We start from the raw sequence: 26,051 nt of genomic DNA, 5'->3' as shown, positions 1-26,051 counted from the left end.
TACATCCATTATCAAAGGCTAAAATGAGAGTGAAAGCAACCTGATGAATCCTTTCAAAGAGCTATGAGGTAAAGAGAATAAGCTAGTGAAACCAAAGTCTTTGTTAAGTAGCTCAGTTGTATATTAGGAAGCATGAAGAAGCTGTTATATTTCTAAATCCACATGCATTCCACTGGGAAAGGAATTAAACTGGATGAAGGCAAACATCTTGCCATGTCTTTAGGTAAGGAGTGATTCTGAGGCTGGATGCACAGTAAAGCCAAGCAGCATTAGTGGTGGAAAATGAAGGGTGAACCATTTTAGACAATTCTAACTATTGAATAGTTTCTTTTGCAAAAGATAAAGTTACAAAATCTACATCAACTTGAAGTTAAAATATTCTGAGTATTTGCACAATAATAGTGATATTGCGAATGCACAGCTTAAGGCTATTGTGTCCATATTCAATGTCTGAAACACAGTTAAGCTCAATAATCTTCTTTTGGTATAGCTTTTGTATTAGAGTAATTAAGGTCAATATCCCATAGAGTCTTTTAATTTAACTTTTGCCTCTGCTTTGCTTTAGCATGACATATTTCTAACTCTTAAACAGGTAGTAATCACTTGAAAACAAATTTTGATCTCAGAAGCTAAATTATGAAAGTTTGGTTTGTCATAAGAGGAAGGAACTTTTACATCACAACTACTTGCTGGAATTAACTGGGGGAGTCCCATCTGTGAGGCATACCAGCTTCAGGTCTCAGGTACAACTACTCCCTTTTTTCCTTCTTTCCTCTTTTAGCAAACTTCCAGCAATACACCAGACATTTTGAGATGACAAATACAGCAGTCGCCACACAGTCCAGCAGGAACCCAATCACATCCAAAGAGTGGTACTGGAACCAGTTGAGGTCATGGGAGGCTGGCCTCAGGTGTTTGGCTCCTTTGTGGCGCATGACAAACTCGATCCAGAAGACTGCTCGATCTAGAGGCTTCATTGGCTGATCATGTTGAATTCTTGATAATTTCATAGCATTCTCTTTATATCTAAAGGAGAAACACAAAGATAACAACATTGAAAAGAAGTTAATTTGCTGAAGCGTATCATTCCCATGAAAAGCTTTTGAAGTGCCATACACAAGGTTCAAAATAAACGTCAGAGAGTTGCGGAAGAATTATATTTTTCTTGAAACTTCATCGACAGTTTTGTTTTTAAATTGCAATTTTCTGATGACGAATACTTTAAAAAGTGAAGATCTAGATAACGTGGGAAAGTTAAATCTTTTCTAGCAGGCATAATGATAGAAGCCATTCTGAGGGCTCTAAGTCAGAAGACGAATGCAATTTTAGGATGATGCTCTTGAAGTTTCTAAAGAGGAATTGTGCCATTGAGCTGTGTTCCCACCTCAGAATCTTTGCACTTTGTGTCCCCTCTCTCCCTGTCCTCGAGCACTCTTCCCTGCGACACCCCAAGGCTTGCTTCCTACTTTTGAGGGAGGCATTAGCTTTAGTGTCACATCTCAGACAGGCTCTTCCTGGCCACCCTAATAGCAGCCCTAGGCATGTCTTCCATATTTTTCTTTTTTTCCTATTTGAATTCTAGATTTCTAAATACATTTTGTAAAATATACTTTAATTTAAGTAAAAAATACAAAAGAATAACACACATATCCTAAGCGAAGAGCTCAAAATTTCACTATCAGCTGGAAAATCATCCTGAAGTGAATACTAAATGTACCTACAACCTACATATTGGTATCGGATACCACAAGCTACTAGAAGCTCATCTTTTTCTTCTACTGTTTACTCACTAATCTCTTCTACAACTTAACTGCTATCATTATTTTTAATAGCATAGATTGGTTTTTCTGTGTCATATATTAGAATTAGATAGTATCATTCATTTGTTTTTGTCCTTTCTGTAGCAGTTATTAAATTCCACTACTGTATAGTATCCAATGTCTGACAATGCCATAGATTATGTCTTCATAGTTATCCATGGACATGTGGATTATTAATAATATCTTGGCCGTTTCTACTAATGCTGATATAAATATTTTTTAAATGTGTTTTGGTTTAAATATTTATACATTTCTGTTGGATAATTCCTAGAAGGGAATTGCTGAGAAGATGGTGCATGAATGATTATGATTTCTTTGTTGATTCTGAATTATTTAGAAATGTATTTCTTAATATTCAAAATTTAGTGATCTTTTTAGTTCTTTCTTTTCCTTTTTGATGATTTCTAACTTAATTCTTGTCTGGCCAGACAATATACTCTTTATAATTTGAAAAATTTCAACTACTAAGTCTTAGTTTCACCCCAGCATGATTGTCCATTCCATTAATTATTCTATATGCTGTTTAAAATATGTTTTCTCCATTGTTATACATATATCAAATAGGTCACTTTTTCAATTTACATTCTTCAAATCTTTTATGTAATTATTTATTTTGTTATCTTTTACTATATTATAGAAAAAGGTCTTTAAAAACACCCTAGTATGTCTATAGTTTGGTGTATTTGTTTTTGGATTTTTACTCTTTACTTATTGCTCTAACAGTGATTTACATTTATAAATTTCAGGTTTACCTCATTATATATTTCGATTTCTGTATAGATTACATCCTGTTCACCACCCAAAGACTAATTACAATCCATCACCACACACAAGTGCCTAATCACCCCTTTTGCTCTCCTCCATCTCCCCTTCCCGACTGGTGACCACCCATCCAATCTCTGTTTCTATGTGATTGTTCGTCATTGTTTTTGTCTTCTTCTTATGAATGAGATCACACATTTTTGGGGTTATTCCTCTGGACTTATTTCATTTAGCATATTGCCCTCAAGGTCCATCCATGTTGTTACAAATGACCAGATTTCATCATTTCTTATGGCTGAGTAGTATTCCATTGTCTATATCTATGACATCTTTTATTTTCCATTCATCCCTTGATGGGCTCCTAGGTTGCTTCCAAGTCTTGGCTGTTGTGAATAGTGCTGCGATGAACATAGGGGTTCATATAACTTTATGCATTTGTGTTTTCATGTTATTTGGGTAAACACCCAACGGTAGAACAGCTGGATCTTATGGTATATCTATTTTTAAAGTTTTGAGGACTCTCCATACTGGCTATATCAGTTTTCACTCCCACCAGCAGAGTATGAGGGTTCCCTTCTCTCCACATCAGCTCCAACACTTATTGTTTCCTGTCTTGCTAATTATAGCCATTCTGATGGAAGTGAGATGATGTCTCATTCTGGTTTTGGTTTGCATTTCCCTAGTAGTTAGTGATGTCGACTGCCTTTTCATGTGTCTGTTGACCATCTGTATATCGTCTTTGGGGAGATGTCTGTTGAGATCTTTTGCCCGTTTTTTAATTGGGTTCTTAGTTTTTTTGTTGTTGAGATCTGTAAGTTCTTTATATATTTTGGATATTATCCTCTTATCAGATATATGGTTTGCAAACATCTTCTCCCAGTTGTTAGGTTGTCTTTTTGGTTTTTTGTTGTTTTCCTTTGCTGTGCACAAGGTTTTCAACTGAATGTAGTCCCATGTGCCTATGTTTTCTATTGTTTCCCTTACCCAGTCACACATGGTACTTGAAAATATGCTGCTAATAAGACTGATGTCAAAGAGCATACTGCCTAACTTTTCTTCCAGAAGTTTAATGGTTCCAGGTGTTGCATTCAAGTCTTTAATCCTTTTTGAGTTAATTTTTGTGTGTGGTGAAGGTAGTGGTCTAGTTTCATTCTCTTGCATGTGGCTATCCAGTTTTCCCAGCACCATTTATTGAGGAGACTTTCATTTCTCCATTGCATGTTCTTGGCTCGCTTGTTGAAAATTAGCTGTGTATAAATGTATGGGTTTCTATCTGGGCTTCCTGATTCTGTTCCATTGATCTGTGTCTCTGTTTTTGTGCCTGTACCATGCTCTTTTGGGTGCTATAGCTTTATAGTATGTTTTAAAATCTGGAATGTGATACTTCTAGAGTTGTTATTTTTTCTAGAGATTCCTTTGGCTATTTTGGGTCTTTTGTTCTTCCATATACCTTTTAGGATTCTTTGTTCTATTCCTGTGAAAAATGTTGTTGGAACTTTGATAGGTATTGTACTGAATCTGTAGATTGCTTTAGGAAATATACATATTTTTAGCTATGATAATTCTTCTAGTCCAAGTGCACAGAATATCTTTCCATTTCTTTGTATCTTCCTCCATGTCTTTCAACAATGTTTTATAGTTTTCAGTGTACAGATCTTTCACCTCTTTGGTTAGGATTATTCATACATATTTTATTATATTTGTTGCAATTGGAAATGGGATTGAAGTTTGAATTTTTCTTTCTGCTAATTCCTTGTTAGTGTATAGAAATGCAACTGATTTTTGTATGTTGATTTTGTATCCTGCAGCTTAACCATATTCATTTATTATTTCTAAAAGTTGTTCAGTGCATTCTTTAGGGTTTTCTATATATAAAATCATGTCATCTGAAAATAGTGACAGTTTCAGTTCTTCCTGATTTTGATTCCTTTTCTTTTTGTTGCCTGATTACTCTGGCTAACACTTCCAATAGCATGTTAAATAAAATTGGTGAAAGTGGGCATCCTTGTCTGGTTCTTGTTCTTAGAGGGATAGTTTTCAGTTTTTCTCCATTGAGAATGATTGTAGTTGTGCACTTGTCACATGTGGCCTTTATTGTTTTGAGGTACTTTCCTTCTATATCCATTTTATTGAGAGATTTTATCACAAATGGATGCTGCATCTTGATGAATACTTTCTCAGCCTCTATTGAGAGAATTGTTTGATTTTTATTTCTCATTTTGTGATGTGGTGTATCATGTTGATTGATTTGTGAATGTTGAACCATCCCTGCATAAATCCCTGGAATAAATCCTGCTTGATCATGGTGTACGATCTTTTTAATGTGTTGGAATTGATTTGGTAGTATTTTGTTGAGGATGTTTGCATTGAGGTTCATCAGTGATAAGGGCCTGTAATTTTCCTTTTTGTGTTTCCTAGTCTGGTTTTGGTATCAGGATAATGTTGGCTTTGTAGAATGAGTTAGGAACCCTCCCTTCCTCTTCAACTTTTGGAAGAGTTTGAGAAGGATAGGTATTAAGTCTTCTTTGCATGTTTGGTAGAATTCACTAGAGAAACTGTCTGGTCCTAGGCATTTATTTTTTGGGAGGTTTTTGGTTACTCTTTGATCAGCTTACTGGAGATTGTTCTATTCAAATCCTCTATTTCTTCTTGATTCTGTTTTGGAAAGTTATATGATTCTAAGAATTTATCTATTCCTTCTGGATTATCTAATTTGTTGTCATATAGCTTTTTGTAATATTCTCATATAGTCTTTTGTGTTTCTGAGGTGTCTGTTGTAATTTCTCCTCTTTAATTTCTGATTCGATTTATTTGAGCCTTCTCTGTATTTTTCTTGTTAAGTCGAGCTAAAGGTTTGTCAATTTTCTTTATCTTTTCAAACACCAGCTCTTAGTTTCATTGATTTTTTCTATTCTTTTTTAGTCTCTATTTCATTTATTTCTGCTCTGGTTTTTATTATTTCCATCCTTCTATTGATTTGGGGCTTTGTTTGTTCTTCCTTTTCCAGTTCCTTTAGTTTAGAGTTAGATTGTTTATTTAGGATTTTTCTTCTTTGTTGTGGAGTCCTTCATTGCTATAATCTCCCCTCTTAGAACAGCCTTTGCTGTACCCCATAGATTTTGGCACTTTGTAATTTCATTCCCATTTGTCTCCAGGTATTTTTTGATTTCTCCACTAATCCAGTCATTGTTCAGTCACATCTTGTTTAATCTCGACATATTTGTGTCTTTTCTGAATTTCTTCCTGTAGTTGATCTCTAGTTATATACCTTTGTGGTCTGAAAAGATGCTGGGTATTATTTCAATCTTCTTAAATTTATTGGGACTAGTTTGTGGCCTAATATGTGATCAATCCTCAAAAATGTTCATGCACATTTGGAAAGAATGTGTGTTCTATGGTTTTTGGATTTAATGTTCTATGTATATCTACTAAGTCCATCTGGTTTAATACGTCCTTTAAGGCCAATATTTCTTTACTGATTTTCTGTTTGGGTTATCTATCCATTGGTGTCAGCGGAGTGATAAAGTACCCTAAGATTCTTGTATTGCTGTCTATTTCTCCTTTAATGTCTGTTAATAATTGTGTTGTATATTTAGGTGCTCCTAGGTTGGGTGCATAGATATTCACAAGTGTTATGTCTTCTTCTTGGATTGTTCACTTTATCATTATGCACTTCCCTTCTTTGTCTCTTGTTACATTTTTTGTTTTAAAGTCTATTTTGTCTCATATAAGTATTGCTACCCAGCTTTCTTTTCATTGCAATTTGCTTGGAGTATCTTTTCCATCCCTTCACTTGCAGTTTGTGACTATCGTTAGGTTTGAAGTATGTCTCCTGTATGCAGCATATATGACTCTTGTTTTTTATCCATTTGGCCATCCTATGCCTTTTGATTGGAGTATTTATTCCATTGACATTTAAAGTATCTATGGATAGGTATGTACTTATTGCCATTTTGTTACTTTTCTTCTGTGTGTTTTAGTAGATCTTCTCTGTTCCTCTCTTCTTCTCTTGACTCTTCCCTTGTGGGTTCATGGCTTTCTTTAGTATTGTGTTTGGGTTAATTTCTTTGAATTATTTGAGTATTCACTATGGATTTCTGGTTTGTGATTACCATGAAGCTCATACATAATAATCTACATATATAGCAATCTATATTGAAGTGATGATGTCTTTAGTTTGATCTCCTTCTATAAGCTCTACTCCCTTAATTCTCTCCTCCCACGTTTTATGTTTTTGATATAATATCTAACCTCATCTTTTCTGTATGTGTATCTATTACCCTTTTATCATTGAAATAGTTGAAATCATACCTTTTGTCTTTTGACCTTCATATTATCTTCATACGGCATTGATCTACTACCTTTAATGTAGTTTTGCCTTTACCAGTGATTTTATTGCTTTTTTCTTTTAATTTTCTCATTCCTATTGTTGAGTTTCTCTTTACCATTTAAATAAGTCCTTTTGATATTTCTTTTAAGACTGATTTCTTGGTGATAAACTCCTTTAATATTTGCTTCTCTGTGAAAATCTTTCTGTCTCTTTCCATTCTGAATGATAACCTGGCCAGGTAGAATATTCTTGACTGTTGATTTTCTCCTTTCAACACATTAAATATATTGTGCCACTCCCTTCTAGCCTCTAAGGTTTCTGCTGAGAAATCAGCTGATAGCCTTAAGGGATTTCCTTTGTATGTCACTTGATGCCTTTCTCTTGTGATTTTTAGGATTCCCTCTTTATCTATAATTCTTGACATTTTAATTATAATGTGTCTTGGTGTGGACCTCTTTGGGTTTATCTAATTTGGTGCTCCTTGTGCTTCCTTTACTTGGATGTCTGTTTTCTTCCTTAGGTTAGTTAAGTTTTAAGCTATTATTTCTTCAAATAGATTCTCTGTCCCTTTGTCTCTCTCTTCCCCTTCTGGGACACCTAAAATATGAATGTTAGTGCACTTGATGTTGTCCCAGACTTCCTTTAGAGTGTTCTCATTGTTTTTAGTTCTTTTGTTTTTTATCTCTTCAGCTTGGGTGATTTTCTCTAGTCTTCCATCCAGTTCACTGATCCATTCTTCTGTATCGTCCACTGTGCTATTGAGACCATTTAGTGAATTTTTCATTTCCAGTATTGTATTCTTCATTTCTGATTAGTTCTATTTTATGTTTCCCAGTCCTTTGCTGATGATCTCACTGTGTTCATCCATTCTCCCAAGATCAGTGAGCACCTTTATGACATTTTGTTTGAACTCTTTGTCAAATAGATTGTTTATTTCTGTTTCACTTTTTTCTTTTCCTGGAGTTTTATCCTGTTCCTCTTGCTTGGAATGTATTCCTTTGCCTCTTCTTTTGCCTCATTCTCTGTGTTTATATCTATGTCTTAGGTGGGTCACCTATGTCCCCTGATCTTGGAGATGACCTTGTGTCAGAGATAACTTTGAAGGTCCAACAGTGTGCTTGCCTCTCATCACCAGTTCCAAATGTTCCAGGAGTGACCCCTGTGTGGGCTACATGTGTGTTTCTGTTGTGTCAGTGTTGCTGTTGCTGCACATGCCCAGGGAGTCTAGATTGTTCCCCTGATCAGCTGATTGTTGTGCTATGCTGCATGTGGCTGCTATGGACCCTTCAATCAGTTTATTATATTTGGAGAGACTCAGCACATTTTGCTGCAAAGTCTAATGGCATATTCCTGTTGGAGTTTTTCTCTTAAGTGAGTAGGCCATCATCATGGCTGGTTGTGAGGCTCAGGGTCTTACAATTGCTCTAGGCCTCCCACCTGTAAGGCTGTTGTCAGTTCTCTTGGGATTGCAGCTTAGTGGGGCTGGCCACAGCCATGAGTGTGTCCAGTTGTTTCAGGCATTGGAAGCTGAGGCAGATCATCTATCTGGCTTTTTGAGAAGCACAGCTCTTCAGCTGCCAATAAGGCCCAGGGCTGACAGGTCTGCACCCATTGTCATCACAGCCCTGGCCCTTGCAAACTTCTTGACTCCCTGGAACTGACTGAGTAGCACCAGTGCAGAGGCCTCCACACACTTCACCATCACCCTACACTGGCTCTTCCCACATGCCCTGTGCCACAGAGGGAGACCCACTCACCTGTCAGCAGAGGATCCAAGCACCCAGTCAATGCAAGTGGAAAAGTTGCTCAAAGGCTTGCTTTGGGTGGGGCCAGTCCCTAGGGAGCGCTGAGATGGATTAAACTTGCCCACTAAGTGGTGGTGCAGACCCTGGGCTAACAGGCCAGAAGAAGAACTCCAATGGCATCTGCCAGCATTTGTGTCAGCACACATCTACTACATCACAATAATGGCTGCCTCCAATTTCTCAGTTCCTTGAGAGTACTCACATCTCACTGGGATGAACCCAGAGCCTATCAGCTGAGTGTCTTTTCACCAAACGATTGTTCACCTTTCTTTCTTGTGATTTATGTTGCTTTCCACAATGGGTAAATTTGTGCATGGGCCCTTTAAGAGCTGGCTTTTTTCCACTTATGTAGGATAGCTTTCCTAGGGGTATTCTTCCTTCAAGTTAAAAGCCAGCAAAGCCAGATATTATGAGACTTGTCTCAGTTGTGCTGAGTCTGAAGGATGCTTATAGTTGCAATACTCCCCTACTCAGGTCCCCTACTCCTCCAGCGAAGGGTGCATAATGTATGATTGTTCCAGGCCAGCTTACTGTGAAACTCCATGGCTTGCAAAGGTGTTTTTTTTCTCTCCAGACAGGAATTTCTGCCTCAATCAGTACTTTCTTTTGTTGTGGCAGTTATTTTTACCCATTTTTCAGTTATCTCTCATGTGTAGTTGTTCCAAAAATCGTTGTATCTTGTTTGTGTTTGTGGGAAGGAGTTCAGTTCAGAGTTTGCCTATGTCACCATCTTGATACACTCCCCATCTGTTTTATCTTCTTGTCTACTTTTACTTCGTGTATTTTGAGGATTTACTAGTAAGTATTTCTAATTAATCATTTGCATTATTTTGAAGGATTAGCCTATTTATCATTATGAATTATTTATTTTTATTTTAGAAGTGTTTCTGTTCTACTGTGTCTGATATTAGTATAGCTTTACATCTTTCTATAGCTATTGTTGAAAAAGATATTTTATTACCTTTGTACTTACAATTTTCTTGTACTCTTCTATTTATGGATGTCTTGTAAATATGACGTGAAGTCAGTTTTTAAAATCCATTCTCACTATCTTTGTCTTTAAATGATTTAGTCTGTTTAGATTTACTGTAAGTAGTGATATCCTTATATATGTTTACACAAAAGCACATATAGCAATATTCCTAATAGCCAAACAAGGAACAACGAAAATAGCCATGAACTGATGAGTTGGTAAATAAAATGTGCTATGTCCTTATCATAGAATATTACTCAGCAATACAAAGCTATGACAGGGAATAAAGTCAAAAACATTATCCTATGTGAAAGAAGCCAGTTGCAAAAGACCGTATATGATATGATTCCATGTATATGAAATGTCCAGAAGGTCTAATCTATAGAGACAGAGAATTGATTAATGGTTGCTTAGGCAGGGGGCAATAGGAAGTGACTTCTAATGCATGTCACATTTCCTTTTGTGGTGATGAAAATTTCCTAAATTTATATCATTATGATGACTTCATAGCTCTGTAAATGTACTACATATATTTGAATTTTATAGTTTTAAGGGTTTATTTTATAAGTATGTAAATTATATCACATTATAAAATCTGCTAACGTGATAAAATCAATTTTTGACATAAAGAAATTTATAGTTTCAGAGATGTTAACTACTGAAATGAAAGAATTTATGATATTTCTTGTTCATCATTCTTACCTTCTTGGATGTCATATCATAAGAAATGTGTCCTTCTTACAATTAACTATGTAATGTTACACTATTTGAGGAGAAAACTGTTGTCCCAATTGGTTACCTATTAAATATATGGGGTTAAGATACAACTTTGAAATAAATGTCAGGGTGAAAATAAAGGTAGCTTTAAGATTGGTTAAGTCATTAATAATTTTATAATTAGCCTCTTAAAAAGAGATGAAACTCATACTCATCATTGGCAAAAGGATCTATCTGTAAATACTACATATTAAAAAAATAGTGATACTTACGATGGGTCATTAATGACTCTCTTCAATGCATGGAGCAAATCTGTACTTGACATTGTAGTGAAGTCCAGTCTAACAGCTGCTCCCTTGGTCTTCACGTGAACAACATTATCGGGTTGATCCGCAAACAAAGGAATGCCCACCATAGGGATCCCATGGTAGATCGCCTCATAGATGCCATTGGCTCCACCATGAGTTATAAAGGCTTTGGTTTTTGGGTGTCCTATGATAGGGTGAATTTCAGCAAACCATTAAGTATAAGTCTTAGAATAAAATGAGAGTAGGGCAATATAAGACACTGAAAGAGGCACTTTATTCTAGATAACACATTATTATATACATGAAATATATTAAAATGCCTTTCAGAGGTCATAGGAAGCCAAATCTAAAGCTGCTGTAGAGATAATTGAAGTCTACAGAGAAGATTAGTGTATGCCTTCAGAAATGAAAAGGGAATACGTGATGGCCAGGTGGACAAAATTGAAAGAGAACATGCTGGATAAAAAAAACAATGAGTTGGAAAAAAAAGGGGGACGGGATATGTTAGAATATATTCTCTTAATGAAATAATGAAGTCACTGAATCTGATAAGTATCATATCAAGGCAGCAGGAAGTTGATTGTGGTGGTGCAGGAATCAGAGGAAGGAAAGGTTACAGTTATCCTTTCCCCCTACGACTGCGAAATAAATATGAGAAAGTTAGTTTTTAATTTTGAGCTTTCCAATAATAAATATTCAATAAACTCATCTCATGCTGAACTGTTATCATCTGATTTGAGTTACTCTCATTATAGTGTTTGCTTTCCAGAATCTTACCGAGAAGGTCATTCTGGGGGATCCACTTATAGAGCCGAGTATTTGGCCCTAAGGTATCTGGTTTCTTGCCATCAAATCTCCATATAACCTGTTAGAATAAAGAAAATGCCTTATTCCACGAGTCAAACTTCAAAGTGTAGCACATTAGAATCTAAATAGATTGGGAGGCCTCTAGTTAAATCTATTCATCATGACAGATGAAGAAATGAGGGAAGAGATGCTAAGTAATGAGAACCAATAAAACACGGATATAATAGGAATTCTCATGTTTCACGTACTTATTTTATATTCAGTCAAGTTTGATTGCAATCATGATGTTTCACACTTGGACTAGACAAATGAGATTTTCAATCACCAATTCAAGCACATAAAATTTTTTAGGCAGTCATTTTAATTTTAGTGCAAAAAAAAGGCAAATCATGAATAATCTACTAATTTAACTATTATATTAGCTCTCAGCTGCCAAATTTAATATTAGCTTGCTTATTTCTTTTTGATGGTTGGCAGAAGTGATTTATTTATATGCACTTGTCCTATAAGTTATATCATTAGAGTTTTACATCTTTCGATTTGCCAAACGTGAAATGTGTGCATTCAGCTATTTGTGAGAAAAATAATTCTGATTTTTAACTATTTATTTTTAATAACAAATAATTTCTACTTGCTAAGTATGTTTAAGTTTACTAATTATTAATCCGAATACTTCCAAGAAAAATTTCAAGTAGTAATCTTTTACATGAATCCAGAGTATTATCACTATTGCTAGGTTTGAAAATTCTTTGCATGTTGAAAAGAAGAGCCTCTTAGTACTTCATATATAAGAGTATTGCTGTTGAAAAAAATTGAATATCATGATGGTGCTAAATTTTACTCAACTGACTGTTAACACTTTCAGGATGCATTCCAACCTTGACAGTATTGATCAATATGGTTTCTTATAGCCAAGCCATTTCCAAGCCCAGTACCAAAATTAGTTGCAGATTTTGCAATTCCTCAGCAACCCTCATAAGCCAGATTTTAAATTACCAGTGGTTAACATCTATTTGCTATGTGAGTCTTAAAGCAACTTCAGTTCTCAGAAAATTTGCATAAATGATAAGCAGAAAGCTGTAACAGGAAACTAAAAAGTAGTTCACAAATACACTGAGAGACTCAGGTATGTTCTATATATTAGAAATAATTTACTGCCGTATTTTACCAAGAAGAAAACATCAGAAACTTTCTTATGCTAGCCTGGCTTCTAATTGGCTCCTTTTTAGATTCCCTCCTCCTTCTTCAATTGAGAGGATTTATTATTCAGATGGATTAGAAGCAAGGTCCTTGCAGATCCATATTTTGTAAAACACAAGGTCACCTTAAGGGCTGACCCATCTCCATGATTTCTTTTGTTTCCCTGTTTCAAACTTTAGCAGGGACCTGATGCACAAGGACATTTTTTTCTTTTTCTTGTTTTCCAGTTGTTTATTGTCTCTCGTTAAATCATCGTGGCTGGATAGGAACCTGGATGCAGGTTGGTGAGCCTTGGCTATCCTTTCTTTTCATAGCACCCTGAACAGCACATTGAATAGGGCTTTTCTGAAATTGAAGGGAAGTAAATGAGGCCTGGATTGCCTGGCAAACCTAAACTTCAGGATGCCTTTCAGACTGTTATCATTTCTTGTTTAATGTTAGTGTTAAAATTTACCTCCTTTCTTTCTTTCTATTTTTTTTTTTTTTTTGCTGAAGAAGATTAACTCTGAGCTACGTCTGTGCCAGTCTTCCTCTATTTTGTACGTGGGTCACCACCACAGCATGGCTGACTAGTGGTGTATGTCCATGCCCGGGATCTAAATCTGCAGCCCTGGGCTACTGAGGCTGATCACTCTGAACTTAACTGTCACACCAGGGGACAGCCCCTGACTCCTGTCTGAGAACATCTGTAGCATATACAGTGCCCTGAGGAATCTTACAAGGAAAAGGAGCAAATGACAGAGCAGAATTTGAGGATAGGTGTACCTGCCCGCAATATCATTATAATACCCAAGCTTCATGCTGCATCTGTTAAATACGTTTAATCTGATACCAATGTTAATGGCAAAATTATTGTCAATCAAAATCACCCTCTGCACTGTTGACACCTGCCATGTATACTTTCGCTTTTACACTCATTTTTGACATAAATTGGATCTATCATAGTACAGTGTAGTTTACCTTTCCTGTAGGAAATTTCTGTAATCACACCCTTTTCAAAATATGACAGATAAATTAAATAGCTGTCCAGTATAAGGTACTTTATTTAACCTTTTGTGGAATCTGGGCAAGGGCTGATGCAATCACATTGGCTCTTTCTTCTGTCATGTTGCTGATCATTGACCCCAGACTAAATACCACAATACCGTTTTCTCCAGAGCTCTGAGCAAATTCTTCCAATTCCTGTGAAGAAATAATTTACTCCATCACCAAAGAACAACAGCAACGTAAACATTATTGAAAGGATTGCTGCAAACAAATAAGGAGAGAAAATCATCTACTATCAGGAATTACTAGTATAGTGCCTGATTTTTTTTTTCCTTGATGAAGATTAGCCCTCAGTTAACTACTGCCAGTCCTCCTCTTTTTTGCTGAGGAAGCCTGGCCCTGAGCTAACATCCGTGTCCATCTTCCTCTACTTTATACGTGGGACCCCTATCACAGCATGGCATGCCAAGTGGTGCCATGTCTGCACCCAGGATCTGAACCAGCGAACCCCGGGCAGCCGAGAAGCAGAACATGCGAACTTAACTGCTGTGCTACTTGGCCAGCCCCTGATTATTTTTAATTGTGGTAAAGCATACATAATGTAAAAGTTACCATCTTTACCATTCCTATGTGAATAGTTCAGTAGTATGTACCTTCTCATTGTTGTACAACCAATATTCAGAACTTTTCACCTTGCAAATTGAAACTATACCCATTATACAATAATTCCCTGGCAACTGTCATTCTACTTTCTGCTTCTATGAATTTGGCTAGTCTAGATAATTTATATAAGTGAATCATATGGTATTTGTCATTTTGTGAATGTCCCATATCACTTAGAATAGTGTCATTAAGGTTCACTACTGTTGCAGCGTGTGTTAGAATTTCCTTCAATTTTAAGGCTGAGTAATATTCCATTGTCTGTAAATTCCACATTTTGTTTATTAATTCATCTGTTGATGGACACTTGGGTTGCTTCTGCATTTTGACTCTTGTGAATAATGCTGCTATGCAGATGGCTGTGTATATATCTCAGTGGGATCCTAATGTCAATTGCATTTGATACATAGTCAGAAGTGGAACTGATGGGCCTTATGGTAATTCTACTTTTAATGTTTTGAGGAACCTCCATTCTGTTTTCCTCAGTGACTTTGTATAACAGATCTAATCCTTCAGTTCCTTTGCCATGATACAATTGATATGAGATTAATTTCCTTTATTATGTATATCTGTACAAATGTGTGTGTGCGTGTCTGTGTGTAAGAAAGAAGTGAAATAGAGCCAATATACAGTAGTGCAGACAATATTATGCCTAGTCTCTTCATTTACACTGTCATTAATTACTAACATAGACTCTTGGAAGGAGGCCACACAGCAAGATCTTGACTCACCTTTGATTCTTTACTGTTATAGTTCTACTAAATCATTTGCGTTTATGCCACACAGGTTTTCTGAGGAATTATTTTAGTTTAGTCATTAGTATTTACTGTCTCTGACTATGAGCACTATGAAAATTTTGTATGAGTGCAGTGACTTTACATCTTTTTCCTCACAGCTCTATAATAATTTATACCTCATCTAAACTTCGTATTTCCCGAGCTCCCCCTAAATTCTCTCTTTAAAGGCTGGAGAATGCTGATGAGTAATCTCAGACTCATCAGAAAAATGAATCTGATATTACTGTTTGGATTTTCCATGAAATAGCCCTAAGATTCCTATTTATAATCCAGAAATATACATGCATATTACTTATTTGAGTGACCATATTTCTGGTTTGTTTATGTATGACACCTTTGGCCATGAAATCATATTGTAAACTGGATGTCCTAGTAGAACGTGCTTTGTGTAACTGGCTGGGAGGGGCCTTCATCATCACCTCCCAGAGTTCTCCAGGGAGCAGCTGGCCCACAGTGGGAGAGATACAGCAGGTTTTCTGCAGCAGAAAGCTGGTCACCCTCTTGCCTGGAATTGTTTCAGAATTATTCTGACTTGTATTCCCACATTCTTGCCTATTTAGAATCAATTTACTACTCTCAGTCCCGGAATAATTCCTTATGGCTCAGTACACACTCATACCAAGAAAAAGGAAATGTAGAAGAGCTGAAAGTTTCCAGTATATGTTGTCAAAACTGCATACTCATCCTCTTTTTTGATTCAGTCCTTCTGTTTGAAATTCATTATTAGTTCATTTCGCTCTAGAAATTAATGATGTAACCTTTCCAATACAAAGAGTGTACTTTCTGCTTCTCATCATTGTTGTTCTATGATGCCCACTGGATATTCTTTAGCATTGTGGCCGTTCCCTATTATAATACTTTTTGCACAGTTTTTATTACATGTTTATATTCTAGGTTTCCAAGTAGAATGTATGGTATGTATGGGGGAAAATTGTGTCTCCACTGCTTCTCTGCATACCAGCACATAGCTCTGGAATATGCTAGTCACTTTAAGAATATTCTTTGAGGGCCAGCCCTGGTGGCCTAGTGGTTAAGTTCGGCACACTCCGCTTTGGTGGCCCTGTCTTGGTTGCCGGGTGCGGACCTACACCACTCATCTGTCATGAGTGGCCATGCTGTGGCAGCAAATGACATGCCAACAGAGGATGTTGGGCAACAGATGTTAGTTAGGGCAAATTGTCGTCAGCCAGAAAAAAAAAAAAAGAATATTTTTGAAAGAGTGACTGATACGTTTTTATGTGATGAATAATGAGGCCGTAATTTAACTGACCCTATTCCCAATGTCTTTCAGGTATATTGCTTTATTCTGTCATGGTAATGAAATTCGGAGTCTTGTAATGGTTTTGAAATATATGAGTTTCTAAGTGGTAGGTCACTTTACACAGCTTCCCATATCTCTCACTGTAATCAAACATTCTAAATAAACAACACAGAATCAGTTCTAATGAAAATTCAAAGCAAACCAACCACACAAACAGGAATAGGTCACCTTAGGCAGGGGTTTGGCAGGTTTGCAGTGATATCCTCCAATAAACTGAAAATGTGGTAAGAATGGGCGAGGAAATTCAAAATCTCAATAGTTTCGAACGAGCCACATTTCAGCTTTTCTCATTAACTCAAATAATGTAGTAGGTCTTCCTGAAGGAAAAAAAGCAAATAAAAATAAGGAAATGAGAGTTTTCTAAAGTGAATATACCAGGTAATTTTCTGAAAAGAGCTAACAATGACATAGCCAAAGATGTTGAAACTTGTGTGTGGTTTCACAATACAATTACGTGTGAGAATATATATAATATACATATATGTTGTTTATATATATGACAAAGCGTAAGAGACTTTCATCTGTAAGATCACACCAGTGAATTCACAATCATAAACAGTTATTAAACTTAAGCCGCTAAAGAAATAAATTTAAATTTGCTTTTCTGTAAAGCTGCAAAAGTAATTGATGCAAATGTAAACAATGATTTCAACTGCTCCATCAGTTCTCCCTACCATACCCACGGACACTTGTTTCCCTGAAGCACTCCCTCCAGTTTTACAATTTAGAAAGCTATTCCCTTGATCCTAGATTTTCCCAGTAAACTAAGGCTTTGAAAGTATGGCCACACTGGTACTCGGTTCACGTAAGGAGCTTAAAAATTTTTGCATATTAAATAAATGTATTTGCAAAAAATAGCTGGAAAGTTTTCATAAAGTATGGAAATAGGTGGGCTCACCCTTAATAGTGGCTCATTTTATCTGTAGAGACATTGTTTGTAGAAAGTATGGCTTGTAACTTGTATGTCCACCTTTTGACAAAATTCTAGGCCTTTAAAACAGATGTTTTGTAAGTACTTAGTGAAGGAATATGTAATCATTAAAAATTGTAATTATATGTTCACGTGTTTGAGATAGAGCAATTGTGAAGGACTCCTTCGGGTAATACTCCTTCAGGTAACACAGCAAAATAGTTTATTTTTTAAATGAAACTAAACTAAATAAGGGGAAATAATTACCTCATGGCTCCATAGACTGTTGTGCTAGAAATATATTACTGCTCAATATTATGTCTTTTTATTTATTTATTTATTTATTTATTTATTTTTTTAAAGATTTTATTTTTCTCCTTTTTCTCCCCAAAGCCCCCCGGTACATAGTTGTGTATTCTTCGTTGTGGGTTCTTCTAGCTGTGGCATGTGGGACGCTGCCTCAGCGTGGTTCCATGAGCAGTGCCATGTCCGCGCCCAGGATTCGAGCCAACGAAACACTGGGCCGCCTGCAGTGCAGCGCGCGAACTTAACCACTCGGCCACGGGGCCAGCCCCAATATTATGTCTTTTTTGATCAAGATATTTAGTGAAATTTCTAATCATTTGTATTGAATATGAAATAAATTACAGTAAAATTGATGTGCAGGATGATTAGGCAGAGCACAGAGTATTTTTAGGGCAGTGAAACTACACTTATGATATTTTAATGGTGGACACGTGACACTATAATTTTGTCTAAACTCAAAGAACGTGCAACACCAAGATAGAACCCTAATATAAAATATGGACTTTAGATGATAATTGTATGTCAGTATCGTTTTGTCAACTGTAACACATCTACTTCTCTTGTGGGGAATGTTGATAATAAGGGAGGCATTCATGTGACGGTGCAAGGCGTAAGGAAAATCTCTACTCAATATTGCTGAGGACCTAAAAGTCTTCTATGAAATAAAACCTATTACAAACAAACAGATAAGAAATGATATGTGATTGCTTAACAGCTCCTAAGTGCTCTAACTTTTAATTTATGATTTCCTGGAGGGTCCTGTAGTAGTAGTGGACCACAGCATTCTAACTAACCCTATAATTTAAGTGTTTCCATAATATTTATGAGTTTGAGATATATTTTATATTTTTATTTGAACATTTCACTTATAAAAGACAAATTCCTATGACTTTATACAAACCCGCATTCCAAGGCACTAGGAAAATTAGGACTTCAAACCACCACCCAAACACATGACCTAGTACTTCACTGTAAAACTGATTCCACTGCTTCTCATTAAATGTTTGGAGCCAAAAGTCAAAATAAAGCACATATAACATATTTTTTACCCTCTCCATGAATGTCATCTGATCACTTAATTCTGACATAACAGCAGGTACATAAGACGGTGGGAATGGAAGTCCTCCACTATACTTTTCAACTTTATGGCCTGGAACGAAGCGGAGACTGTACATGAAAGGTATTTTCAGCAGCTCAGCAAACAGCTCACCACACGGTCCCACGGCATCTGCCAGAATGAGATCAAACTTTGATTCTTGTAATTTTCTTATAAGTTTCTTGTTCAAAACTGCATCTTTACAGAGCTTTTCAAAATAATCAGAAAATTCCTGAAGGACTTCTTGCAGTAGTGAAAACTGTGTCCAAAATGGTTCTTTTGTCAGATATGTCCAATCATTGATTATTTTCCTGACAATATCCTCAAATTCTTGTCTTGTTGAAGATGCAGGATAAATCTCAAATTTAATATCAGATGGTTTGTTGGGATCAACAAGAATGGAAGCTGAAGCTGTCAGAACAGTCACTTCGTGACCTCTCTGGACAAGTTCATCCAGGATTTTCTTCATATTGATCCAATGGCTGTAGTCTGTGGGCCACACCAGCACCTTTCCAGCACTCCCAGGGCTAAAGTTACAACTCAGCTGTAGCAGCAGCAGAAGTGAAATCCATTTCAGAGACATGTTGGTGGAATGCAATGGTTCCTTTCAAATTGCTGATCCCTTGTACCATTGCTCAGGCTTAAATTTAAGGAGAAATCAATCAGGAAGTTAAAATATAACTCCTACAGCTCAAAGTAAATAGATGATATGGACAGTCAGAGCATTTGGATAGCAAGTGGAAAAGCAAAAAGTAGATGACTTTGTTTGTATACATGTGTTTAATATCTGTTTTAACTTAAAAGTACTATTGTCTGCGAAGAGGTGATACTCTTGTATTTGTAAGTCAGCTATATTTGGAAGATTGTCAAGAACAAGTGGCAAGTGAGATGCAATTGTGTCTGCAGTCTTGTTGAACCTTAAAGTATACAGTTCAATAGTTCATAGTATATTCACAGAATTGTGCAACCACCACAACAATCAATTGAAGAGCATTTTCATCATCAATAAACCTTTACCCTTTAGGTGGAACTGCCTCATCTCTCTGCCACCCTCAAGCCTCATTCAACCATTAATCTAGTTTCTGTCTTTAGATTTGTCTATTCTGAACATTTCTTATGAATGGAATCATGCAATATGTGGTCTTTTGTGACTTACTCCTGTATTTTAGCATAACATTTTTAAGGTTCATCCATGTTGTAACATGTCAACCTTCATTCCTTTTTATTGGAAAATAATATTCCGTAGTATGTACATCCCCTATTTTGTTTAGTCATTCATAAGTCGACCAACAATTTCTTCTGCATTTTCTGAATATTATGAATAACGTCATTAACATTCACATAAAAGTTTTAAATGAACATATTTTCCTTTCTCTTGCTTATATACCTAGAAGTAGAATTTCTGGGGCATATGGTAACTCTGTGTTTCACCTTTGAGGATATGGCATACCATTTTCAAAAGTGAATGCACCATTTTCCATTTCCACTAGCAACATATAATGGTTTGAATTTCTCCATATCCTCGCCAACACTTGTTATTTTGTCTAATTATATCAGTGGGAGTGAAGTCATATTTCATGTCATTTGTTATTTTTCCCTCATCTTAATAGTGTCAAACACCTTTGCATATGTTTGTTCAACACTTGTATACCTTTCATGGAGAAATATCTATTCAGAACCTCTGTGTAATTTTTAATTGAATTATTTATCTTCTTATTACTCAATTATAAGATCCTTTCAGTTATATTTTGTATATACATCCCTTGTGAAATTTATGATTTGTAAATATATCTTTAATTATGCAGGTTGTCTTTTCACTTTCTTTATGGTGTGCTTTATAGAACAAAAGTTTTAAGTTTTGATGAAGTCCAGTTTCTCTATTTGTAATTTGGTTGTTGTGCTTTTGGTGTCATATAAGAAATCATTGCCAATCCCAATATCAAAATGTTTTACCTATGTTTTTCCATAAGAGGCTTATAGTTTTATTTTTACATTTAGGCTTTTGATCCATTTTGAATTTTTATATATGGTTTGAGGTAGGTGGTCTGACCTCATTGTTTTACATGTAGCTTTTAGCTTCATTTGAAGAATTTGTTTAAAAGAATGCTCATTCCTTTGTCAAAAATCACTTGATCATCAATGTGTGAGTATATTTCTGAATTCCAATGTCTATTTTGTTGATTTATTTGCTTTTCTGTATGTCTGTATCAAACTCTCTTGAATAGTGTTGTTTGTTGTTGGCTTTGAAATCAATTAGTATAATTCCTCCAACTTCGTTCTGTCTTTTCAAGATTATTTGATAAGTTTTAGGTCCTTTGAATATCTATGTGAATTTTAGGATTAGTTTGGCAATTCATGTAAAGAAATCAGCTGGGATTTTGATAGAGGTTTTGTTGAATTTGTGTATCAATTTGTGGAGAATTGCCATTAAAACAATATTAAGTGTTTTGATCTTAGAATATGAGATGTCTTTTATTTAGATCTCTTTAATACATTTTACAATGTTTTGTAGTTTACACAGTATAAGGTTGAAATTTTCTTGTTAAATTTATTCCCAAGTATTTTATTTTTTTGTTGCTATTATACAGTCATGATCTCATATCGACATTTCAGTCGAGGGACTGCATATTCACTGGTGATCCCATAAGATTTTACCATATACCCTAAGTGTGTCATAGGCAATACCATCTAAGTTGTGTAAGTGCACTCTATGATGTTCTTACAATGTCAAAATCGCCTAATGACGCATTTGTCAGAATATATCCCTGTTATTAAGGGATTATGACTGTGGTGGCATTGTTTCCTTAAATTCATTTTGGATTGTTTATTGCAATGGTATATTGTATATTTTCCAGTGAATTCTCAAACATTTTCTCCATGTAAAATCGTTTCATCTGCCAATAGAAGTAGTTTTACATCTTCCTTTACAATGTGTGTTTCTTTATTTTATGTTATTCCCATATGTCTTGGCTTGAATCTCCAATAAGTAGTCGAGTAGAAATGATGACAGTGGATGTCCTCATCCTATTCCTTATCTTAGAGAAAAAACATTTAGTGTTTCACCATCTAGTATGATGTCTACTGTGGGTTTTATGTACATACCTTTTACTTATTTGAGAAAGTTTCTCTCTGTTCCTAGTTCACTGAGTATTTTCATCATGAAAGGTATTGGATTTTTTCCAATGATTTTTCTGCATTTATTGAGATGATCATGCAGTTCTTCTCTTTCATTTTATTGATAATGGTATATCATATTAATGATTTTTCAGTTGCTACAGCAGCCTTGCATCCTAGGATAAATTCCAGTTTTTCTTGGAGTAGTATCCTTTTTGTATATTTCTGATTTTGGTTTGCTCGCATACTGTTGATGACGTTTGTATCTACATTCATAGGAGATTTTGGTCTGTAGTGTTCTTTTCTTGTCATATCTATGTGTGTTTTTAATATCAGGGCCTCACTGAATATCCTAGCAAGTGTTTCCTCCTTTTCCATTTTCTGGAGAATTTTTTCAAAGAATTGATATTAATTCTACGTGAAATTCATCAGTGAAACCAACTTGGCATGAGCTTTTCTTTGTAGGTAATTTTGATTACTAATTCAATCTTTTTTTAATTGTCCTATTCAGTTTTTCTCTTTCTTTTTGAGTTAATTTAATAGTTGATCTTATCTGCACCCACTAGTACTGGAATTTCTTTTCTTTTAATTGAAGTATAATTGATATACAATATCATATTAGTTTCAGGTGCATATCATAGTGATTTGGTATTTATGTGTATTATGAAATGATCACCACGATGAGTCTATTTCTCATCTATCATACCAAGTTAACACAATATTATTGACTATATTCCCTCTACTGCTCATTACATCCCCGTGACTTATTTTATAACTAGCAGTTTGTACGTATTAATCCACTTCACCTATTTTGCGTGCCCACCAACCTGTGTCCCCTCTGGAAACTACCAGTTTTTTTTCTTTATCTATGAGTCTGTTTCTGTTTTGTTCATTCATTTGTTTTGTTCATTCATTTGTTTTGTGTTTTAGATTCCACATATTAGTGAAGTCATATTGTAATTGTCTTTCTCTGTCTTATTTCATTTAGAATAACACATTTTTCCATCCATGATGTTGCAAATGGCAAGATTTTATTCTTTTTTATGGCTGAATAATATTCATTGTATTTATAAATACATATCTCACATCTTTATCCATTCATCTGTTGATGGACACTTTGGTTGCTTCCATATTTTGGCTATTGTAAATAACGCTCCATTGAACATAGCAGTGCCTATATCTTTTCAAGATAATGTTTTCATTCATTTCAGATGAATACCCAGAAGAGGAATTGCTGGATTGTATGTTATTTCTATTTTTAATTTTTTGAGGAATCTTCATACTGTTTTCCATAGTTCCTTCACTAATTTTACATTCCCAGCAACAGTGTACGAGAGTTCCCTGTTTTCCACAGCCTCACTAGTACTTGTTTTTTCTTTTCTTTTTTATAATAGCCATTCTTACTGGTGTGAGGTGAATTTCCTTGTGGTTTTGACCTGATTTGCCTGATGATTAGTGATATTGAGCATCCTTTTGAGTGCCTGTTGGCTGTCTGTATGTCTTCTTTGGACAAATGTCTATTTAGGCCCTCTGTCAATTTTTTACTTTGATCTGCTGTTTATTTGATGTTAAGTTGTGTAAGTTCTTTGTATATTTTGAATATTAATCCCATATCAAGTATATGATTTGCAAAAATCTTTTCCCACTCAGTAGGTTGCCTTTTTGTTTTGTGAATGGTTTCCTTCACTGTACAAAATGTTTTTAGTTTGATGTAGTTCCATTAATTTATTTTTTTCTCTCATTTCTATTGCCTAAGGAGACTGGTCTAAAAATTATTACTCAGACTGATGTCAAAGAATGTACTGCTTAAGCTTTCTGCTAGGAGTTTTATGGTTTCAGGCCTTACACTCAAATCTTTAAACTGTTTTGAATTTATTTTTGTATATGGTATAAGATAGTGGTCCAGTTTCATTCTTTTCCTTGTAGCTGCTCCGTTTTCCCAGCACCATCTATTGAAACAACTGTCTGTTCTTCACTGTATATCCTGAGCTTCTTTGTCATAGATTAAATGACCACATATGCAAGACTTTATTTCTTCGCTCTCTATTTTGTTTCATTGGTCTTTGTGTCTGCTTTTGTGATGCTACCATACTTTTTTGATTGCTATAGCTTCTTAATATAGTCTGGATCAGGCAACATGATTCCTCCAGCTTTATTGTTCTTTCTCAAGATTGCTTGGCTATTTCGGGTCATTTGCGATTCCACACAAATTTTAGGATTCTCTGATGTATTTCTGTGAAAAATACCATTGGTATTTTGATAGGGATTACATTAAATCTGTAAATTTCTTTGGGTAGTATGGGCATTTTAATGAAAATTTTTCCCATCCATGAGTACAGCATGTCGTTCCGTTTGTGTTATCTTCTATTTCTTTTATAAACGTCTTATATTTTTCAGAGTACATGTCTTTTACGTCTTGTTCAAATTCATTCCTAGGTGTTTTATTCTATTTTTAAAAAATTAATTTTTAGAGCTCATATTGGCTTAAAACTTACAAATTTCAGATGTACGTTATTATATTTGAGTTTCTGTATAGAATGCATCATGTTCACCACCAATAATCTAGTTTTTTCTGTCCCCATACATATGTGCTCTTTACCATTTTTCCCTCCCTCATCTCCTTCCCCTCTGGTAACCACCAGTCTATTCTCCTTATCTCCTTATCTATGTGCTTGTTTGCTTATCTTCCACATATGAGTGAAATCATGGGATATTTGTCTTTCTCCGTCTGAAAATTTGCTTAGCATAATACCCTCAATGTCCATCCACTTTGTTGCAAATGCCATGATTTTGTCGATTTTATGGCTGAAGCTTATTTCATTGTATGTATATATACACACATTGTATACACACACACACATATATACATATATATATATACACACACACACACAATGAACATATATATATATATATACACATACATACATATATATATATATATCAATCACACCTTCTTTGTCCAACCATTTGTGATGGGCACTTGAGTTGCTTCCACATCTGGGCTATTGAGAATACACATACATACACACACACACACACACACACACATACACACAATGAATATATATATATCTCACACCTTCTGTGTCCATTCATTTGTGATGGGCACTTGAGATGCTTCCATATCTTGGTTATTGAGAACTATTGAGAATAATGCTGCAATGAACATAGGGGTGCATACATCTTTTTGAATTATTTTGCGTTCTTTGCATAAACACCCAGGAGAGGAATAGCTGGATTATATGGTAGTTTTAATTTGAGTCTTCCCTTTTCTCCACATCTTCTCCAATGATTATTTCTTGTCTTGTTAATTTTAGCCATTCTGACATGTCTAAGGCATATCTCAGTGTAGTTTTGATTTGCATTTTCCTAATTGTTGGTGATGTTGAACATTTCTTCATGTGCCTGTTGATCATCGGTATATCTTCTTTGGAAAAATGTTTGTCCATATCCTGTGCCTTTTTTTGGATGAGGTTCTTCAGTTTGTTGTTGTTGAGTTGTATGAGTTCTTTACACATTTTGGAAATTAGCCCCTCATCAGATATATGATTTGCAAATATTTCCTCCTTGGGGGTGCGTTGTCTTCTTGTTCTGTTGATAGTTTCTGTTGGCATGTAGAAGTTTTTCAGTCTGATGTAGTCCCGTTTGTTTAGTTTTTCTTTTGTTTCCCTTCCCTCAGAACACATGATATATGAAAACTACCCCTAAGACCAATGTCAAAGAACATACTGCTTATGTTTTCTTCTAGAAGTTTTATGGTTTCAGGTCTTACATTCAAGTCTTTAATCATTTTGAGTTAATTTTTGTTTATGGTGTAAGATTATGGCCTACCTTCATTCTTTTGCATGTGGTTGTCCACTTCCCCAACACCATTTATTGCAGAGACTTTCCTTTCTCCGCTGTATGTTCTTGGCTTCTTTGACAAAGATTAGCTGTCCATATATATGTGGTTTTATTTCTGGGCTCTCAGTTCTTCTGCACTGATCTGTGTGTCTGTTTTTCTACTGCTGGAATACTGTTTGATTACTACACCTTTGTAGCATACTTTGAACTCAAGAGGGTATTACCTTCAGCTTCGATATTTTTTCTCAGGATTGCTTTGGCTATTCAGGGCCTTTAGTTGTTCGATATAAAT

The 26,051-nt window shown here is 35.4% G+C and overlaps 1 protein-coding gene across 1 annotated transcript; it reads right to left on the bottom strand.

Annotated features, from left to right (window-relative positions):
* Positions 1 to 297: 297 nt before the first annotated feature.
* On the bottom strand, positions 298 to 19,420 carry LOC103557633 (UDP-glucuronosyltransferase 2B4-like). Its single transcript, XM_070614763.1, has 5 exons — positions 18,753 to 19,420; positions 13,773 to 13,904; positions 11,493 to 11,580; positions 10,680 to 10,899; positions 298 to 1,026 (listed from the first exon to the last, which is right to left on the bottom strand). Exons 1-5 carry the CDS (start codon positions 19,380 to 19,382, stop codon positions 750 to 752), a joined length of 1,347 nt encoding a protein of 448 aa, XP_070470864.1. The 5' UTR covers positions 19,383 to 19,420; the 3' UTR covers positions 298 to 749.
* Positions 19,421 to 26,051: the final 6,631 nt, after the last annotated feature.

Source organism: Equus przewalskii, chromosome 3, assembly GCF_037783145.1.
Source record: "Equus przewalskii isolate Varuska chromosome 3, EquPr2, whole genome shotgun sequence".
In the NCBI taxonomy this organism is placed as follows: domain Eukaryota; kingdom Metazoa; phylum Chordata; class Mammalia; order Perissodactyla; family Equidae; genus Equus; species Equus przewalskii.
Note: the sequence above shows the minus strand (reverse complement) of the source record. Positions and strands in the feature narration are given on the sequence as shown.

Coding starts and splice junctions, on each gene's coding strand:
- LOC103557633 (XM_070614763.1), bottom strand. CDS start 19,382: ATGTCTCTGAAATGGATTTCACTTCTGCTGCTGCTACAGCTGAGTTGT. Junction 13,905..18,752: donor AGATGACATTCATGGAGAGG/GTAAAAAATATG, acceptor ATTTCTTCACAG/GAATTGGAAGAATTTGCTCA. Junction 10,900..11,492: donor CCCCCAGAATGACCTTCTCG/GTAAGATTCTGG, acceptor ACCCTATCATAG/GACACCCAAAAACCAAAGCC.